The sequence below is a fragment of the Chiloscyllium punctatum genome, chromosome 48 (genome assembly GCF_047496795.1).
Source record: "Chiloscyllium punctatum isolate Juve2018m chromosome 48, sChiPun1.3, whole genome shotgun sequence".
Lineage (NCBI taxonomy): Eukaryota > Metazoa > Chordata > Chondrichthyes > Orectolobiformes > Hemiscylliidae > Chiloscyllium > Chiloscyllium punctatum.
This window is the reverse complement of record NC_092786.1, coordinates 41,405,207-41,425,876: the sequence shown is the minus strand read 5'-3', so window position 1 is coordinate 41,425,876 and position 20,670 is coordinate 41,405,207. Positions and strand designations below refer to the sequence as shown.

At 41.4% G+C, this 20,670-nt stretch overlaps 2 protein-coding genes across 6 annotated transcripts in view; one reads left to right on the top strand and one right to left on the bottom strand.

Annotated features, from left to right (window-relative positions):
* Nucleotides 1–18,691, top strand: part of LOC140468927 (protein FAM227B-like) — a 308,644-nt gene extending 289,953 nt beyond the window's left edge. For 2 of the 4 annotated variants that reach the window (XM_072565041.1, XM_072565042.1), the window contains 2 exons: nt 11,406–11,466; nt 16,034–16,210. In XM_072565041.1, coding sequence (XP_072421142.1) covers nt 11,406–11,466; nt 16,034–16,210 — 238 coding nt within the window. Of the gene's footprint in view, nt 1–11,405; nt 11,467–16,033; nt 16,211–17,237; nt 17,517–18,561 lie in introns of those variants that run through there. The other 2 variants (XM_072565043.1, XM_072565044.1) reach the window with 2 other exon arrangements.
* Nucleotides 11,853–20,670, bottom strand: part of galk2 (galactokinase 2) — a 119,106-nt gene continuing 110,288 nt past the window's right edge. For both annotated transcript variants that reach the window (XM_072565049.1, XM_072565048.1), the window contains one exon: nt 11,853–16,637. In XM_072565049.1, coding sequence (XP_072421150.1) covers nt 16,430–16,637 — 208 coding nt within the window. In that variant the 3' untranslated portion in view covers nt 11,853–16,429. The remainder of the gene's footprint in view (nt 16,638–20,670) is intronic.

The window sequence follows — 20,670 nt, the reverse complement described above, 5'->3', positions numbered from 1 at the left end:
CAGAAGACATAATTTTAAGGTGAGAGGAGAAAGATTTAAAAGGTGCCTAAGGGGCAACTTTTTCACACAGAATGTAGTTTATATGTGGAATGAACTGCCAGAGGAAGTGGTAGATGCAGGTACAGTGACAACATTTAAAAGACATTTGAACATGTGCATGAATAGGAAAGGTTTAGAAGGAAATGGGTCAAATGCTGGCAAATGGTACTCGTTTAGTTTGAGAAATTTGGTCAACATGGACAAGTTCGACCAAAGCGTCTCTTTTCATGCAGTATGACTCTATAAGTTTCAATTAGATCACCCCTCAGTCTTCCCAATTTTGATGAATAAAGGCCTAATTCATTTGGTCAATCTTGATTTGTCATCCCTTCTTAAATAGGGGCGCAAAACTGTACACAGTGCTCCAGCTGTAGCCTCACCAATACCCTGTACAGTTGTGACAAGACTTCCCTATTTAATACTCAAAACCCCAGCAATAAATGGCAAAATTCTATTTATTTTAATTACTTGCTGCACTTGCATGCTAACATTTAGTGTTTCAGGCACAAAGCACCCAGATCCCTCTGTGCTGAATATTTCTGGAGTCTCCCCAATAAAAACGTCTGCCTTTTATTTCTTCCTACCAGTGCTTGACTTCACACTTTCCTGCACTAAACTCCATCTGCCAGGGATTTGCCCACTCACCCAAGCTATCTATATTCTCTTACAGAATTCTTATTTCCTCATCACAACATGTCCTCCCTCCTAATTTTGTATTGTCAGCAAATTTGGATATTTTACATTCTGCCCCCTGCTCAAGTCCATAATATAGATGAGTAATGATTGAGACCCTAGGACCCATCCTTGTGGTAATCCAGTTGTTACATATTTCCAACCTGAAAAAGACTCATGAACCCTGGTTCTTCTTCTCTGTCTGTTAACCAATCCCCAATCTATGCTAATACATTACCCACAATACCATGAGCTCCTACCTCATGCAGTAACCGTTTACATAGCATCTTATTAAATACCTTCTGGAAATCCAAAAACATCACATTTACCAATTCTCCTTTATTAACTCTGCTTGTTAAATTGACAAACAGCTGTCGCAAATATGATTTCACTTTCTCAAAACCATGTTGACTTTGACTGCATTGTTATGAACTGCTATTTCTCCCTTAGTAATAGACCAGCATTTTTCCAATGACAGATGTTAGAATCCTGTTGTTTCTGCTTCCTGTCTCCCTTCCTTCTTGAACACGAGCATCACATTAGTAGCTTTCCAATCCACTGGAACCCTCTTGAAGTCAAGTGGGTTCCAGAATATTTCATCAGTGCTTCCCCTGTCTCTGTAGCCACTTCCTTTAAAACCTTGAGTGCAGTTGATCAGGTCCTGGCCACTTGTCTGCCTTCATTTCCAATAGTTTGTCAAATATTTTGTCCCCCAGGATAGAGACTGTTACAGTACCTTTCCTCCCATTAGCACCATACTAGCCTTTGGAATGTCTATAATATCCTCTGTCATGAAGTCCATTGCAAAATATTGTTTTTAAGTTATTTGGAACTTCCCTGTTCCTTGTTCTAGTTGCATTCTCAATCAATTCACATTTTACCCATAGAAGCTCTTGCTTATTGTTTTTATTTTTTTGCCTGTTTAAATTCATAACAAATTTACTTCCTTATCATCTGCTGCTAATTCCTAAAAAAAAATCCCAACCTCTGGTTTACCATTAGTTTTCATTGTTTTATATGCCTTAGTTTTTGATCAAATACACTCCTTGAGCGCCTTTGTTAACCTTGAGTAGTTTATCCTTCTCATCAAGTTCTTCTTTTTGACCAGAATACATTTTTACTGAACATTCTGAAAAGTCTTCCACTACTGACTTTCCCCTTATTTTGTGTTCTTAGCCATCTTTAGACAACATTTTTTTCATAACAGCAGTTACTGTTATTTAAGTTGAGAACCTTGATTTAAGAGCTGAGTTATTCGACCTTAAACTAAATTCGAAATTCTCTGACATTGTGATTGCTAGCCTGTTACAACATTCTTAACTTTGAGTTTGTTTATTATTTACACGTTATTTATTACACATTGTTAGATCTAAAATAGCCTTTACCAATGTAAGTTACGTAATGTACTGCTCTAAGAAACAATCCCTATTCACTTTACAGATTCATCATCCATGTTATCCTTGCCCATTCTAATTTTGTAATCAATATGTACATATTAAAATCACTCGTGATACTTATACTGCCCATCCTACATGCCTCCATTGTTTCCTGATTTATACTTTGTCCTACAGTGAGGCAACGCATTGATGACCTATAGACAATGCCCAACAATGACATCCTTGCCTTGCCATCCCTTTCCCACTCAAACTGATTCTATATTATGACGTATTGCACCAATAGGACTACTCATCACCACACTGGTGCTATCGTTTATTAACAGCATTATTGCACCTTTTTGTCTATTCAATCCTGTTGAATATTGAGTCCTGGTCACCCTGCAATGACTATCAAATCATATCTTTTATTTCTATTTGTGCAGGTGACTGATTTACCTTGTTAAAAATACAGTATGAATTCAGATACAATGTTTTTACCATTATTACTTATTTTGGTTCTAATTTCCACTGCACTCTTCTGCATTTAGAATATAGAACATAGAAGAATACAGCGCAGTACAGGCCCTTCAGCCCTCGATGTTGCGCCGATCAAAGCCCACCTAACCTACACTAACCCACTATCCTCCATATACCTATCCAATGCCCGCTTAAATACCCATAAAGAGGGAGAGTCCACTACTGCTACTGGCAGGGCATTCCATGAACTTACGACTCGCTGAGTGAAGAACCTATCCCTAACATCAGTCCTATATCTACCCCCCCTTAATTTAAAGCTATGCCCCCTTGTAATAGCTGACTCCATACGTGGAAAAAGGTTCTCACTGTCAACCCTATCTAACCCCCTAATCATCTTGTACACCTCTATCAAATCACCCCTAAACCTTCTTTTCTCCAATGAAAACAACCCCAAGTGCCTCAGCCTTTCCTCATAGGATTTTCCTACCATACCAGGCAACATCCTGGTAAACTTCCTCTGCACCCGTTCCAGTGCCTCCACATCCTTCCTATAGTATGGCGACCAAAACTGCACACAATATTCCAGATGCGGCCGCACCAGAGTCTTATACAACTGCAGCATGACCTCAGGACTCCGGAACTCAATTCCTCTACCAATAAAAGCCAGTACGCCATATGCCTTCTTCACTGCACTATTTACCTGGGTGGCAACTTTCAGAGATCTGTGTACATGGACACCAAGATCCCTCTGCTCTTCCACACTACCAAGTAGTCTATCATTAGCCCAGTAATCCATCTTTTTATTACTCTTACCAAAGTGAATCACTTCACACTTAGCTACATTGAACTCCATTTGCCACCTTTCTGCCCAGCTCTGCAGCTTCTCTATATCCCGCTGTAACCTGCCATATCCTTCCTCACTGTCTACAACTCCTCCGACTTTCGTATCATCCGCAAACTTGCTCACCCAACCTTCTAACCCTTCCTCCAGGTCATTTATAAAAATGACAAACAGCAATGGTCCCAAAACAGATCCTTGCGGAACACCGCTAGTGACGGCACTCCAAGATGAACCTTTGCCATCAACTACTACCCTCTGTCTTCTTCCAGAGAGCCAATTCCTAATCCAAACCTCCAACTCACCCTCTATGCCATATCTCTGTATTTTCTGCAGTAGCCTACCATGGGGGACCTTATCAAACGCCTTACTAAAATCCATATATACCACATCTACCGCTTTCCCCTCATCTACCTCCTTAGTCACCTTCTCAAAGAATTCAATAAGGTTTGTGAGGCACGACCTGCCCTTCACAAAACCATGCTGACTATCCTTGATCACATCATTCTTATCCAGATGTGCATAAATCCTATCCCTTACAATTCTCTCTAAGACTTTGCCCACAACAGAAGTGAGACTCACTGGCCTATAGTTACTAGGATTATCCCTACTCCCCTTCTTGAACAAGGGAACCACGTTTGCTAGCCTCCAGTCCTCTGGCACTACTCCTGTCGACAAAGAGGACACAAAAATCAAGGCCAATGGCTCTGCAATCTCCTCCCTTGCTTCCCAGAGAATCCTAGGATAAATGCCATCAGGCCCAGGGGACTTATCTATTTTCACCCTTGCCAGAATTTCCAACACCTCTTCTCTACATATCTCAAAGCCATCCATTCTACTTATTCGTGCCTCAGTATTCATATCGACAACAATGTCCTGTTCCTGAGTGAATACTGACGAAAAGTATTCATTCAGCGCCTCCCCAATCTCTTCAGCCTCCACACGCAACTTCCCATTACTATCCTTGATTGGACCTATTCCTTCCCTAGTCATTCTTTTATTCCTAACATACCTATAGAAAGCCTTAGGGTTTTCCCTAATCCTACCAACTAAGGACCTTTCATGTCCCCTCCTTGCTGCTCTTAGCTCTCTCTTCAGGTCCTTCCGGGCTACCTTATAACTCTCAATCGCCCTTATTGAACCTTCACGCCTCATCTTTACAAAGGCCTGTCGCTGCCGCTTTGTTTCCTGCCGCTTCCTATCACACTTCCATTGTTTGTTTGTTTGTTCACTATCCAGCACCTTTTCTCTGTTGTTTATTTTGATTCATTTTATATCTAGAAGTGCTCTTACACACAACTGAACTTTCTTGTCCCATCACCGAATCACCTGTGATATGTTTTCTACCTATTAACCACCATCAGTAAATCACCTGTGTTTCCAAATGAATAATTTATGTACAAAGCTCAGTAAGGGCAATGCAAACCATCAAAGGGGAGGGGTGTAGAGGGTCTTTTTGCTTTTTTATACTTCCCTTCACTTGTACCCTCCATCAGCTAATTAGATTAAATCCCTATCTACAACCCTAATTATTTAATTCACTCTACACTGGTCCCAGCATGGTTCTAATGAAGTCTATCCCATGGAATGGCTCTTTTTCCTCAGTGCTGGTGCCAGTGCTCCATGAATCAGAACCCACTTCTCCCATGTCAATCTTTGAGTCACGCATTTACCTCTCTAATTTTGTTTACCCAACACTAATTTATACGTGCCTCAGGTAGTAATCCTGAGATTATTACTATTGTGGTTCTGCTTTCTAATTTATCCCCACACTGCTCATAATCCCTCAGCAGAAACTGTTTCCTCGTCCTACTTTTGTCATTGGTACCTGCATGACCACAAAATTGGATCCTTCTCCCATTCCAGTTTTTTTCTCCAGCCCAGAAGATATGTCCTGAACCTTGGCACCAGTTGGCAATACAACTCAGGACTCTCTGTCTTTGCTGCAGAGAAAAGTATCTATTCCTGTAACCATACTATTCCCTATTACAACTCCATTTCTCTTTTCTGCTCCCCCTTGAGCTCTGTAATTTGGTGCTTTGGTCAGTTTGCTCATCCTTCCTTTACTCTGTGCCCTCTTTCACACTGGGAGCAAGAACCTTGTGCCTATGGGACAAGGGCACAGGCTGAAGCTTCTCCACAATTAGATTGCGGATCCCATACCTACCTCACCTACAGGTACAACCTCCTGTCCTTCACTATGGACCAAATTTGTTGTAATTAATCTTAGGAAATGTGACTGTCTCCTGAAACAGAGATTTTAGGTAACTGTTCCTCTCCCTCAAATTTCCTCAAGTAGCCAATACTCACTGGTGTGATCACAATGGCCCATATTGGCATCCACCAGTGTCCACATGTTATGGCTTTAACACGTCACCTACCCAGTCACCTCTATTCAATTGAATTAATTAATTTGGTTGTTCATTAGTTTATAAATGAACCTTCTAAGTGTGCACTTCTGCTATTTCAAACTTCATATTCACTCATGGGATGTGGATCTCACTAGTTGAACCAATATTTATTACCCATCCATAGTTACTCTTGAGAAGGTATCTTCTTGACAGTCCAGGTCCTGTAATAGTAGACTTTGCATTCTATTAGGGAGAGAATTCCAGGATTTTGACCCAATGACACTGAAGGAATGTCAATACATTTCCAAATCAGGATGGTGGAGGACTTGGAGGCCAACTTGTTGGTAGCAGTGTTCCCATGCATCTACTACCCTTGTGCTTCTTGATGGAAGTGGTCTTGGGAGCTGCTTTCTAAGCTACTTTCTAAGGGGTCTCAGTGAATTTCTGAGGTGCATCATGAAGAATATACACACTGCTGCTACTGAACATTAATGGTAAAGGAAGCAGATATTTTTGGATGATTCCAGTCAAGCTGGCTGCTTTGTCCTGGATGTGGGGAGACCCGAATTGAATGCAATATTCTAAAAATGGCCTAACAATGTCCTGTACAGCCACAACATGACCTCCCAACTCCTATACTCAGTGCACTGACCAATAAAGGCAAGCACACCATTCACTATCCCATGCATTTGCGATTCTACTTTCAAGGAACTATGAATCTGCACCCCAAGGTCTCTTTGTTCGGCAACATTCCCCAGGACCTTACCATTAAGTATGGAAGTCCTTCCCTAATTTGTCCTATCAAAATGCAAAATTCTCACATTTATCTAAATTAAATTCCACCTGCCATTCTTTGACTCATTTGCCCATCTGATCGAGGTCCTATTGCATGATGAAGTAACCTTTTTTCCTGTCTACGACAGCACCAATTGTGGTGTCATCTGCAAACTTACTAACCATGCCTCCTTTAGTCACATCCAAATCATTTATGTAAATGACACAAACAGTGTACCCAGCATCAATCCTTGCAGCACATCGCTGGTCACAGGGTTCAGTACTGTTAAAAATGCTAACATTTTTGGGGATCCAAGATGGCTGCGATCTTAGAAGATCGCACTGCAGAGCTTTGCATCGCAGTATGAAGCTTTAATCCGCCCAACCCAGGCCACTGTGATATCTTGGGACTCCGCAAAGATTGTGGAGTCCCAAGAAACTTCTAAAAATGGACATACCTATGTTTCCAGCAGTCCAGAGATGCCAAAAAAGGGAGGAGTATCCGAGGCCAGGTCTGCAGTTCATCCTGCAGCAGCCTCGAAACTGATTGCTTTCCAGGCCCTGGTGAATGAGCTCTCGAAATCTCACGAGATGTTGGGGAAACAGATTGAAGAGAAGCTGGCTCCAATCTCTCTCATGCTGCAGAAGCATGAGCAGCAGCTGGGAGACCTGGAGAAGGGGATGGATGAGGTAGAGCACAGGGTCATAGTGGTGGAAGCTGATGCCAGTTCATTCAAGGATAGGATCCAAGCCCTGGAGACACAGTTCTGTAATTTGCGTGACCAAGTAGATGATCGTAAGGACAGGGGCAGGAGTAAAAACATTTAGATCATCGGTCTGCCTGAGGGTAAGGAAAGTGAGTGGCCTGTGGAATTTGTTGAGGACTGTCTGCTGAAAAATCCTTGACTTGGAGGCTGGGATGAGACAATTGAAGATAGAGAGAGTGCACCAGGTCGTTGTGCAGAGATTGGGTCTGGGTCAACATCCTCACCTTCTCCTGGTGCGGAGAGAGTCATGGAGGCTTGTGAGGAGGGGCAGGCCAAAATGGAATCCTTTTATAGGGATCAGAAGCTCCTGGGTGTGACTCCTGAGCAACAGTCCTTTCTCAATGCCCCCTTATCAGAGCAAGAAATGCAGGAAGCTGTGAAGCAGCTTGAGATTGGAAAGGCACCAAGTCCTGACAGACTTCCCAGTGAATTCTGTAAGGAATTTATAAGTGTATTGTCAGGCCCGATGCTCATTATGTTTAATGATTCATACAGTCATGATTGTCTCCAACTATCTCTGAGAGGCGCCAATATTTCACTTATCCTTAAAAAAGGGAAGGACCCAGAAGACTGTGCTTCATACAGGCCCATCTCGCTCTTAAATGTGGACTTTAAAATCCTCTCTTAAGACTCTCACATTAAGGCTGGAGACTGTATTACCTTCTATTATTAAAGAGGATCAGACAGGCTGCATAAAGGGTCGCAGATCTCCCAACAATGTTAGGAGGCAGCTTAACGTAATTCAAGCATGCCAACAACAGTCAATACAGGGATTGGTGATTTCTTTAGATGCAGAGAAGGCATTTGACCGAGTTGAGTGGCTGTACCTTTTCTATATTCTAGAGCGCTTTGGTTTGGGCAAAGTCTTCATGAGATGGGTAACAGTTCTCGACAGTGGCCCTCTCACAGTGGCCATCACCAATGGGATATGATCAAGCAAATGTAAAATTTTTAGGGGCAGCCGGCAGGGCTGTCCCCTTTCACCATTGTTTTTTACGTTGGTGATTGAACCATTAGTGGAGGCCATTCGTGGGGATCTCAATATATCAGCTCCAGAAGTGGGGTCAAAATCACATAAGATCTCGTTGTAGGCAGACAATGCCCTAATTTTTTTTGACAAATCCAGCAGTTTCGTGCCTCGCCTGATACAATGCCTACGTGCATTTGGCACTTTTTCGGGGTATAAGATTAATTTTGCTAAATCAGAGGCTATGCCTACGGGGGTCTTACAAAGGAGCTGGCTCTTAGAGGCGACTATAGATTCCCATTTAGGTGGTCACAGGAGGTTTGTGTGTATTTGGGCATATTCATTACTCCAGTTCTGGATTGGCTGTTCAAAGCCAATTTTATTCAATTATTTGGAAAAATTAAACAAGAGCTTCAAAGATGGGAGGCACTTCCAGTCTTGTGGCTTGGTCAGATAGTGTTTATTAAGATGAATATTCTCCCTTGTTTGCTATACCCTATACGGATGCTCCCCCTGATTTTCAATAAACAAACACTCAGCTGGTTCAGCTCCTTTATTTGGCATCGTAAGTGGCCCCTCATTAAATTAGCCAAACTGTAACTGCCTCACTGATTGGGGGGAGTGGACCTTCCAGACATTAAAAATTACCAATTAAGCTCGCTTTTGACCTACGTGAGTGATTGGGTTTGTAGGGATCCTCTTTCAATATGGCTAGATATCGAAGCCTCCCAGGCAAGGTGCCCCCTTACCAGTTTGCTGTTTTTGGACAAGGTGAGGACAGTTAGGGAATATTGCCATCAATACTGTTAAATAGTCATCAATACTGTTAAAGCATGGAGGGTAATTCAGCAGAGGGAAGGCAATATTGGCAAAACATCATAGTTTACACCTTTGTTTACACCATAGTGGGTATGCCAGGTTTTCAACCGGGGATGATAAGATTCAGGATTTAAATGTTAGGCAGCTAGGGGTATACCTTGCATGGGTGATTTATTTGAGGGAGATGTAATGATGTACTTCCATACTAACTGATCGAAGGACGAGTTACCTAATAGAGACGTCTTTCGTTTTTTTTTCAAGTTAGGGATTTTATTCAAAAAAAGGCCACACTTTTGACTGATCCCTGCAAGTCTGACATATAGAGGGGGGTGCCCCCTCAGATGAGTCTGATCAACTCTGCAAGACGTGGGAGAGAGAGCTGGGTGTTGAAGTCTCCTCAGAGGCATGGGAGGATATTTGGGAGAATGCAAGGAAGATAAACATTTGCAATGGGTCCTATGCTTTAAATTGAAGATTCTCCACAGGGTCCACTTGACTCAGGACTTTTTGTCAAAACTTAAACCAGAGGTATCTTCAGCATGTCCCAAGTCTGTACGGGCACTCTTACCCATTGTCTTTGGTCTTGCGATAGGCTTCAAACATATTGGAGTGCTGTGGCAGGCACAATGGAGAGGATTTTGTGTGTAAGGGTGGAGAAGGACCCTATCTCTCTCCTTTTGGGCCTGCCCACTGTATTTCCTGCAGACGTGCATAAGAAAAAAACTTTTCAATATTCTCACGTTCTGTGCAAGAAAGAATATCTCGCTAGGTTGGGTATCCGAAAATCCCCCAGGCCTGTCAGAAGATAGTTATGGATCATATTCCCCTGGATTTTCTCACAAATATGGTACACCCCAAAACTGAGAATTCTTACAAGACATGGCAGCCCCTTTTGGAATAACTTGACACAGATTTATTTGCCAAACTAACAAGGGCTTTTATATAGAAGTAACGATTGTGTTTCATGAGACAGATATCCAGGGAAGAGGAACTGGGAACATATGAGTGTTTTGTTTGGCGGGCTGAGTAATTACAATTTATTAGTTTGTTGTTGGTTATTTATTTATTTAGTCAAATAGCCAGTTTGGGTTTTTTTTAATTCTATATTTTACTGTATATGTTTATACATTTGTATGTGAGGGTGGATTGGGGATTTTTTTTAATTTGGGCCTTTTGTACTGTTTTGAACTGTATTATTTTGTACTTGTTGTAATATTAAAAAATCTATTTTTTCAATAAGAATATATTTTTAAAATGTTAACATTTTTAATCCCCTCACATGTTCGATGATATAACTGCCTTCACAATGTCATAACAGAGCTAAAAAAATCTCAGCTGTTGAAATTGAATCACAACCTAAGTACATTTAGTTTAGAACTACCTTAATTGCCTCATAGCAAAGTCTCCACAAGTAAATATCTGTTCTATTACTGTACTAAGTTAAAAATCACACAACACCAGGTTATAGTCCAACAGGTTTAATTGGAAGCACTAGCTTTCGGAGCGCTACTCCTTCATCAGGTGGTTGTGGGGAGTGGCGCTCCGAAAGCTAGTGCTTCCAATTAAACCTGTTGGATTATAACCTGGTGTTGTGTGATTTTTTAACTTTGTACACCCCAGTCCAACACCGGCATCTCCAAATCATGCTTACTGTCCTGGCTTACAAAATACTGCCACAGGCTGAATACTCTGCTGTTGGTGTTCTCCAGGCTCTGGCCTTGCATCAAACATATAATGTAAAAGAAATATAAAGATTAGAATTCTGGAGAGAGTGCAATTACCATATCTAGATTAGAAGGCAGGAACCAATTGTTTTAGCCAAAAACACAGCTCCTGTTTCTGGACATTATCCAGTAACCTCCATTGAAATGTACAGATTGAGACTGTCAGGTGAGAAAACATCATGGTTTGTTGTGAAAACCAAAAGAATTGCGGATGTTGTCAATCAGAAACAAAAATAGAAATTGCTGGAAAAGCTCAGCAGGTCTGGCAGTATCTGTGGACAGAAATCAGAGTTGACATTTTGATTCGAGTGACGCTCCCTCAGGTCTGCTGTGATGTATGTGAATTATAGCCTTACACTCTAAACTTGAACATGAAGATTGTTGTTTTGGTGTCACTTCAACTCTTAGTACCAGTGGATGCAGCCAGAGTCAGCACCTGTAAGAATTGTATGGAAAAAATAAATGAGAAACCTCTACCTTTACAAACAGGTTAATACCCTTTATAGTCATAAATTTAGAGATGTAAATTCATTAAAGAATTCAAATTCTTTTCCCCTTGAGTGAAGAAACTTGTAATTTTTTAATATCTGTGTCACACAAGGCTGAAGAAAAAGTTGTCCAATAGCTCGGAAGACAAGATTGAGACAATTCCCAGCAAATCGGTAAGTTTGTATAATATCCTAAATGAGTAAGCTTTGCCGTTCATTAATGCTATTTATGATTTCTGCTATTCACTCTAAGAAACTGATTCTTTTAACATCATTCTATAATTACATGTAAAAAGAGCAGTCATCATTGAATATTAATGCATGAGAAAATTTCTGGTAGATAAAGAAATATTTTAGTTGAGGATTAGTTACAAAACACACTGGAATAGATCTGCTGACAGCTTGTTGACATTTAACATGTTTTAAAACTTGAAAAAACCAGATAATGTAGTTGAATGCATTGTGGCTTATTTTTGTTCAATACCTGTGGGACAATGACGTTCTAGTTGCAAAATCATCAATTAGTAAAATAGATTAAAACAAAACACAAGCACATCAAATAATGGTTTCAGAATTTTATTTTCAAATGACTTACTGTTGGGGAATGTACCAAAATTTGTTTTTACAAACAGTTTTAAAGTAGGCCCAAGTACCAGACAGGACAGGCATTGACAATTTACTGATGCTTTTATTTATGAATGAACAAAGTATATAAGATCATTTTATTTTGGAATCAAGATCAAAAGCCACTTAGTTACCCAGACAAAAGTGAAAATAACTATATAAATTAATGTGCATTTTTCAACTATCTTCCCTGAAGTGGGAGAAGGCACAGGGCGGGGTGACACTAGGCACACAAGATGGCCGCTGAGCCATAGGTTGGCCACTTGACACACAAGATGGCTGCTGGATCACAATATGGAAGGAGACAGCAGTGCAAACACAGACACTGCCTGGGGCTACCAGATGGCCAGCACAATGCACTCACAATCCAGTTGATAAATTTAAGGCAGGTGGGGGAGAGAATACGCATGAGTGACGTACACTGTCTGCTGAAGTGTCTGGGTCCAGCCAATGTCTTTGATAGAAATGCTAACAGTTTGATACAGACTCAATACAAAGTGCTAACAGCCAGGACTGCAGTAATCGTTCTTCTCAGGAAGAGCGATTAGCACCCATTACTACAGCAATTGATTTCCGTGCAGGCATTGAAACTGACAATGTCTACACTGAAACTGACAGTGACCACGCGAAAATTAACAAAGGCTGTACTGGAACTGACAAAGACTGTATCAAAACTATCAATGATTCTGCAATGTTTACAGTAAACAAACTATGTTACAGAGACAATAACCTCATCACTGACCTATTATATTACAAAATGTATAAAAGTATCTTGACATGTGCTCCAGGTTGGGAGAAGACTTACAGCTGACCACTGTGCTGTTGGTGTCTTTCTCTCCCCAGAGCTCCAGCATTTCCTTGTGCAACAAACTCTGTTGTTGAACCCCGACACTAACTCTGAGGCTGGTGATTTTCCCCACAACAACCCTATCAATTTAAAGGCCAATCTTTTTTCTTTTGGCTCTGTATTAGTCTATACATTCCAAGCTGCCTATCTTACAAACAAAGGCACTTGATGTCAGAGCAGCCACCTACCCAGGATACCTGGATGACACACTGGACTTTAGGGGAGACTGAAACTCTGAGATTTCAAATCACCGCTCCCCTTTCCCAGCATACTCCTGCAAACATTGAAGCCATTGAGAACCAGATGGACTACCTTAAAGCTAGATTCATCTTCCAAAGAGAACTGAGGGAGTGCAGTGTGTTCTGTTTAACAGAGACATGGCTCAGCCCTGCTACACCTGACTGTGCCTTACAACCCAAGGGCTTCTCAATTCACTGAATGGGCCACACAGCATCCTTGGGCAAGGTAAGGGGCAGTCTCTTAATCAACACCTCCTGGTGCTCAAAATGTGGTGACCCTTGTGAGTGACTGCTCCCCATGCTTAGAATATTTAACAATGAAATGCTATCCATACTACCTGCTATACTATCCTGACAATGGTCTACATCACAGCCCATGCAGAAATGAAGAATTATTCAATTCTGCAAACAGTCTACCGACAGAATACCTGAAAGCCTTGTTCATCGTGGCCAGTGACTTCAATCAGTCCAACCTCAAGAATGTGCTTCCAAAACACCAAACATGTCTCCTGGCCCACCAGAGGCTGAACATCCTTGATGATTGTGACACAAGCATCAAATATGCCTACCACTCCAATCCTATCAGCACTTTGGAAAATCAGACCATAACACTGCTCCTCCTCCGGGCTTACATACACAAACTGAAGCGTGAGGACCCAGTTAAGAAAGTAGTACACTGTATGTCTGAGGAAACTGAAGGGCTTCTATGGGACTGGTCAATTTTCAAGAACTCAGCAGCCAACCTGAAAGAATATGCTACTACCATTACTGACTTCATTAGTAAGTGTGTAGGTGACTGTGTATCGAAGATGTTAATCCAAACATTCCCCAACTGGAAACCATGGAAGGAACTGGGAGATCCACTCCCTACTGAAGTCCACGTCTGAGGCGTTCAGGTTGGGTGACCCTGACCTATACAGGAAATCTAGGAACAATCTTCGCAAGGCCATCAGAGATGGCAAGAAGTAATTCAAAACTAAGCTTGAGACCCAGACTAGCCATATGGACAACCGTTGTTTATGGTAAGACTTACACGACAAAACAGGCCACAAATGAAGTCAAACAGAATCACTGGCAGCAGTACATCCCTATCCGATGACCTCAATCTATTCTACCCTCACTTTGAACAGAAGGGTAGTGAAACAATATCACCTATTGCTATAGTCTTGGATGTACCTGTACTCATGGTGACCATTACAAACATTAGATTGGCCTTCTTAAGGGTGAACCCACAGAAAGCAACCAGCCCATATAGAGTCCCTGGCTGTGTACTCAGATCCTGTGCAGACCAGCTGGCAGGAATATTCACAGACATCCTTAACCTCTCCTTATTACGGTCTGAAGTCCGCACCCCCTTCAAGAAGAGCTCCATCATCCCAGTGCCAAAGAGAAATCATGCAGTGTGCCTCAATGACTACTGCCTACTGGCTCTGACCTCCAGAATTATGAAGTACTTTGTAAGGTTGATCATGGCTCACATCATCTCCAGCTTCCCAGATTGCTTTAATCCACTACAATTCACCTCCTGACACAACTGGCCCATGCAGATGCCATCTCCCTGGCCGTATACTCATCCCTGGAACATCTGGACATCAAAGATACCGATGTCAGGCTCCTACCTATTGACCACAGGTCTGCTTTCAACACCATAGCTCCAATTGAACTCATCTTCAAACTCCAGGACCTAGGTCTCTGCTTCCCATCCTGTAAATGGATTCTTAACTTCCTGATCAACACACTGCAGTCAGTTAGGAAAGGCTACAACGCCTCCTCCACGATAATCCTCAACATCAGTGCCCCACAAGGCTGCATACTAAGGTCCCTACTATGCTCCTCATAGACAGACAACTGTTTGGCCAAATTCTCCATCAACTCCATTTACAAGTTTGCAGATAATATCACCATTGCAGGTCAGATTTCAAATAATGATGAGACAGAATACAGGAAGGAGAGAGAGAGAGAGAGAGAGAGAGAGAGAGAGAGAGAGCTTAGCAGCATGGTGTAAAGACAACAATCTCTCCATCAACGTCAGCAAATGAAGGAGCTGGTCATTGACTTCAGGAAGCAGTGTGGAGGGCATGACCATATCTGCATCAATGGAGCTGAGGTGGAGACAGTCGAGAGCTTCAAGCTCCTGGGAGTGGCAATCACCAACAATTGTCCTCGTCCACCCAGATTGACACTACAGTTAAGAAAGCACATCAATGCCTGTATTTCCTCAGAAGGCTAAGGAAATTTGGCATATCCATAAAGACGCTTACCAATTTTCATAAATCACCATAGAAATCATTCTATCTGGATGCATCGCCATGCAGTATGGCAACAGCTCTTCCCAAGACGGCAAGTAACTACAGAGAGTGGTGAACACAGTCCTGTTCATCAGGTAAACCAGCCTTCCACTCATTGATTCCATGTGTACTTCCGTCTGCATTGGGATGGCAATCAACATATTCAAAGACCCTCCCCCCACCCCAGTTATACTCTCTTCCACCCTGTTCCAACAAGCAGAAGACATAAACGTTGAATACACATATGAAAACTTTCAAGAGTAGCTTCTTACCCGCTGTTATTTAGAATGGACCTCTTAAATACTAATGTTGATTTCTCTCTGCACTTTCTCAGCAGCTGTAACACTGTATCCTGCACACTCTGCTGTTACCCTGGTGCACTTGTATCGTACGGTCTGCCTGTAAAGCACGTAAGACTATAGTTTTCACTGTGCCTCAGTACACATGATAATAATAAATCCAATCATCATCACGTGTTCTAATTAACTGCCTGTTTGGAATACTAATCTGCAAGTTTTGAATTCAGGCTGGCGAAGGATTTCAATGGTATTGGATTCTTCCTAATGGTTAATAAACTTAATGAATAGATCAACCTTCCTGTTCAGATGACACCTGTTTAATATATGGTAGAAACAAAAATCTTTGAGGCAGAAGGTGCAACACGCAAGACATCAGGTGAAATATACACAAGATTAAAAGCACAATGAATTTTGTTCTTTGACTGTTGTCTTCATTTCCATTAGATCACTGAAGTCAAAGAAACCAAAAAGAAACTTCAAAAATCAAGTTTGACAGAAGCTGAGACAGACACTGACATTGATGACGATTATAAGGACAATATGAAATGCCATGACAATCTGTGCGTATTGCAATTTTCACAGGAATTGTTACCAATCATAACCATTGAAAAGGTTGAGTAAAACATTGAGTTGCAATTTTGCAACAAAAAAAGGCATCCTCTGTTATAATCTCAAAACAAATTAAACAAGGGATTGTGAAGAAGCAATATTTGTAATCATCTCAAATTTATTTTGAATAAATGTGTCTTAATTACTCAAAGTAACAATAACTAAACAGACCAGCTCTCTAGTTTATTTTGGGTGGAAAGGTCTCCTTATTCCCACAGGTCTTGCAGTTATTTAGGCCTCATAATAAGCTGCAGCTCCTCCTGCAGGCTGGGTGGCAAACAGGCTGTGTGTGTGTAAAGCTGCTCTTTGAACATCGGCTTTGTAATAGACTTCTTGCACTTTCATCAGGAAGCTATTCAAGTTGTTGGTGGGTACCATAGACACTGTGCAACCTCCCCATCCAGCACCAGTTAACCGTGAGCCAATAGCACCAGATTGTCTGAAAAATAATCATTAATATAAATACCATCAGATAGAACATGAGCATTTACTTTTCAGGCCACAATGATCTATAAACTCAGGATTCTAAATGTGTAAGAGTTTTGTTTCATACGATAGCCTACTTTCTTAAGTCTTCTTTGACTTTACTGAGCACAAAAATTCAAAGATTTAATTAGTGTGAGGGAATAGAATATTTCCCAGGTCACACATCATAAAATCAGAGCACGCTCTCTCAACTCTGACTCAAGCCCAACTTCAAACAGACATTGTACTGCACTATCCAAGCCAATGAGGAATTAGCTTAAGACTACCCAAATTCTCTTCACAAATTATCCTTAACCATCAGTTGCAAAGAAAATTTTGTTCCATCAGTCTGGGTTGAATTTGAATATAAAAAGGCAATACTTTATCCATTGTTGCCTATGAGTATTTAAGAGATTTTAGTACACTGCAGACTTTAACACTTACAAACCACCAGTATCACATCTGATCATATTCTGGACTCTGAGCTGAATGTTGCTGTAACCTAAAACCAGGAAAAGTGATTTGTGTAGCAGAATAGACGTCATAAACATTTCTTTATTTTGTTTCAAAACAGTTAAAATCAATTGAGGATTTCGACCATGATCCAACAGACTTTCAAATTGCGTCAGGGAGCGGTGAAGAATAAAACATACCTGGGGATTCAGAGGTGGCAATAGGTGCAGATCAGAATATTGGACTTACATTTTGGTGTCCCTGATCTGTGGGACGTGGAGCTGAGATGATGCAGCAGACATTGCTGGAAATGGAGTAGCAGGACTGAAGGAGTTGACCCTAGGTGACCATCATTGACTGCAGTTTAAAGTATTGGAATTTCACAGCTGAAGCTTTGTAATCCCAAATAAAGAAATTACAGATTCTACAAATCATTTGCAATATATTTAAATTGTTCTCTAACTAGGAACCATGAGAGATCCCCCCCCCCCCCCACCACCACCTCCATGCGAATATTAATCATACTAAACAATACAAACCTAAACAAATCTAAGTAATAAGCATAATCCTAAACTAAGGACAGCAAATTTGGAAGATGCCAGAAGGAATATTTACTCTATGTTTGAATGGCCTTATCATCGCTTCGAGAAGCTCACTAGCAGCTCATGTTCAAAATTAAGTCAGTTAGGAAATCGAAACAGGAGCTCATTGGGCTATTTAATAAGATCATGGCCAAAAGAATACAATAACACCACTATCCCCAAATTCCAGAGGACCGAATAAAACTTTGATTAGCTTTCTCATTCTTCACCGTCAATTCTGGCCCAAAATCATGGGAAATACGTTTCTTCTCTGATTCTTACAAGGTCTCCATTTCAATTTCAAATTTACTAACAAGAGGGCTCTGTCTATCACTAAATGGAAATTTCATTCCTAAAATACAATCAGTGTGGAATATTGTGATGTGTTTTATTTATTCACTTAAGGAACACTACTCTGACATTACAGTGCGAACATTAATCTGTTTCAAAGGTTCCATTAGTGGCATGAAGCTTCACTGGTGGTAACCACAGGCCATAAAATCACACCTGCATCCTTGTGCTAAACTTTCACTGCAATTTGGCAGAGCAAGTTAGGCTGCACTACAGTTATACAGGGGCCTTATGTAACTTGGTAACTTCAGTCCAAAGCTGAATTTTCTAGTTCAATTGAAACTTGTATCATGTACCTCGTCCACATAAGATAAAATGTTTTCCTTGGGGTCAATAGGTTCAAGTTACCTTTACAAATCATAGAATCCATACAGTGTGGAAGCAGGCCATTCAGCCCATTCAGTCCACATTGACCCTCTGAAGTGTATCCCACCCAGACCCATCTCCCTACCCTATTGCTGTTACCCTGCATTTCCTGTGGCTAATCCACCTAGCCTGCACATCTTCCAACAGTGGGAAGAAACCGGAGCACCTGGAGGAAACCCTGCAGACATGAGAATGTGCAAACCCCACACAATAGTCTCCCAAGGCGAGAATCAAAACCTGGGTCCCTGGCACTGAGAGTCAACAGTGTTCACCACCGAAAGAGATATAATTTCAGTTGTGAGTATATGTCATGTTTTCAATTACATTTTGTTTCCAGTATTAGCTGATTTGTCTGCCAGTTGATTTTTGTGCCTTTTCCCCTATTTGTATTTTCCTCAATTACTCAATCGCTGGTGATACTTAAGTTGCAGCACACATGGCGGTAAGCATTGGCAGTTTCCACCTCACAAAACAAGCTGTAACAGAATTCTACCAACTGTGACAGGATAGCTAACAGCTAATATATGACATAAGATTGGCACTTCGAATATAGGTGCCCCTTTTTTTCATTTGTGACATTTATCCATGGGATCTGGATGTCCTTAGCTAGACCAGCACTTATTAGCTATCTTTAATTGCCCTCAAAAAGATAGTCGATGAGAAAGTGAGGACTGCAGATGCTGGAGATCAGAGCTGAAAATGTGTTGCTGGAAAAGCGCAGCAGGTCAGGCAGCATCCAAGGAACAGGAGAATTGACGTTTCGAGCATAAGCCCTTCTTCAGGAAGAGCTTATGCCTGAAGAAGGGCTTATGGCCGAAACGTCAATTCTCCTGCTCCTTGGATGCTGCCTGACCTGCTGCGCTTTTCCAGCAACACATTTTCAGCTCAAAAAGATAGTGGTGAGCTGCCTTCTTGAACCATTGCAGTCCTTGGCATGCAATACCACCCTCTGTGCTGTTAGGAAGGCAGTTTAGATTAGATTCACTACAGTATGGAAACAGGCCCGTCGGCCCAACAAGTCCACACTGATCCTCCGAAGAGTAACCCACCCAGACCCATAAACCTACCCTACATTTACCCCTGATTAATGTACCTAACACTATAGGCAATTTAGCATGGCCAATTCACCTGACCTGGACATCTCTGGACTGTGGGAGGATAATTATGGAGACAAGGGAGAATGTGCAAACTCCACACAGACAGTCGCCTGAGGCAGGAATTGAACCCGGGACCCTGGCACTTTCATGCAGCACTGAGCCACCATGAAATAATACTCCACAGGCATTCGTGCTCATGGGAGAGATTTCAGGACATCTGACCCTCCAAGAGTACACTGCATTACTCCATTATGTAACTTTTCCTTGACAGCCTGTATTTTCTTCCTCAGATTTTCTACTGTAGTGAAACCCAATTCGTATTTCTGTGAAAGGAAATGCAGAATATACTGCTCCCTGTTATTTTGTTTGACATTTACTATTTGCCATTTTTGGGACACACTTTCTTATTTTAAAAATGTAGAAGAGCTGATTTTACGAATATCTTGCTTCCTAAATAATGCACAAAGACAATGTTTGCAGGGACAATGGTAACTTTTTTGGCAGCATTTGATAACTAGAATCAATGTTAGTAATACTATACAAATAACCAAAGAACTGTAGATACTGGCAATCAGAAACAAAATCAGAAATTACTGGAAAATCTCAGCAGGTCTGGCAGCAATCATGGAGAGAAAGAAAAGTTAATTTTTCGGATCCAGTGACCCTTCTTCAGAATGCATCTTCCAGGGAGGTGATGGCTTAGTTATTGCTAGACTTTTAATCTAGAAACCCAAATAATGCTCTGATGACCCAGGTTCAAATCCTGCCACAGCAGATGGTAGAATTTGAATTCTATAAATATCTGGAACCTATTGATGACCATGAAGCCATTGTCAATTGTCAAAACCCATCTGGTTCACTAATGCCCTTTAGGGAAGGAAACTACTGTCCTTTCTTGGTTTGGCGTGCATGTGACTTCAGACCCACAGCAATGTGGTTGACTCTTAACTGCTCATGAGGTGATAGGGGATGGGCAATAAATACTCACCCAGCCAGCAACACCTACTTCCTGTGAATGAATTTTTAAAGTGCAGGATCTGAGAGTACTAAGTGCCATAAATCGGATAAACAGCACAAGACTTATGCACAAAGTGCTACCCATCAGCTAATTCCACATTTTCTGTTCTTCCATTCCAAGCTGTACTAAATTTATAGTTTT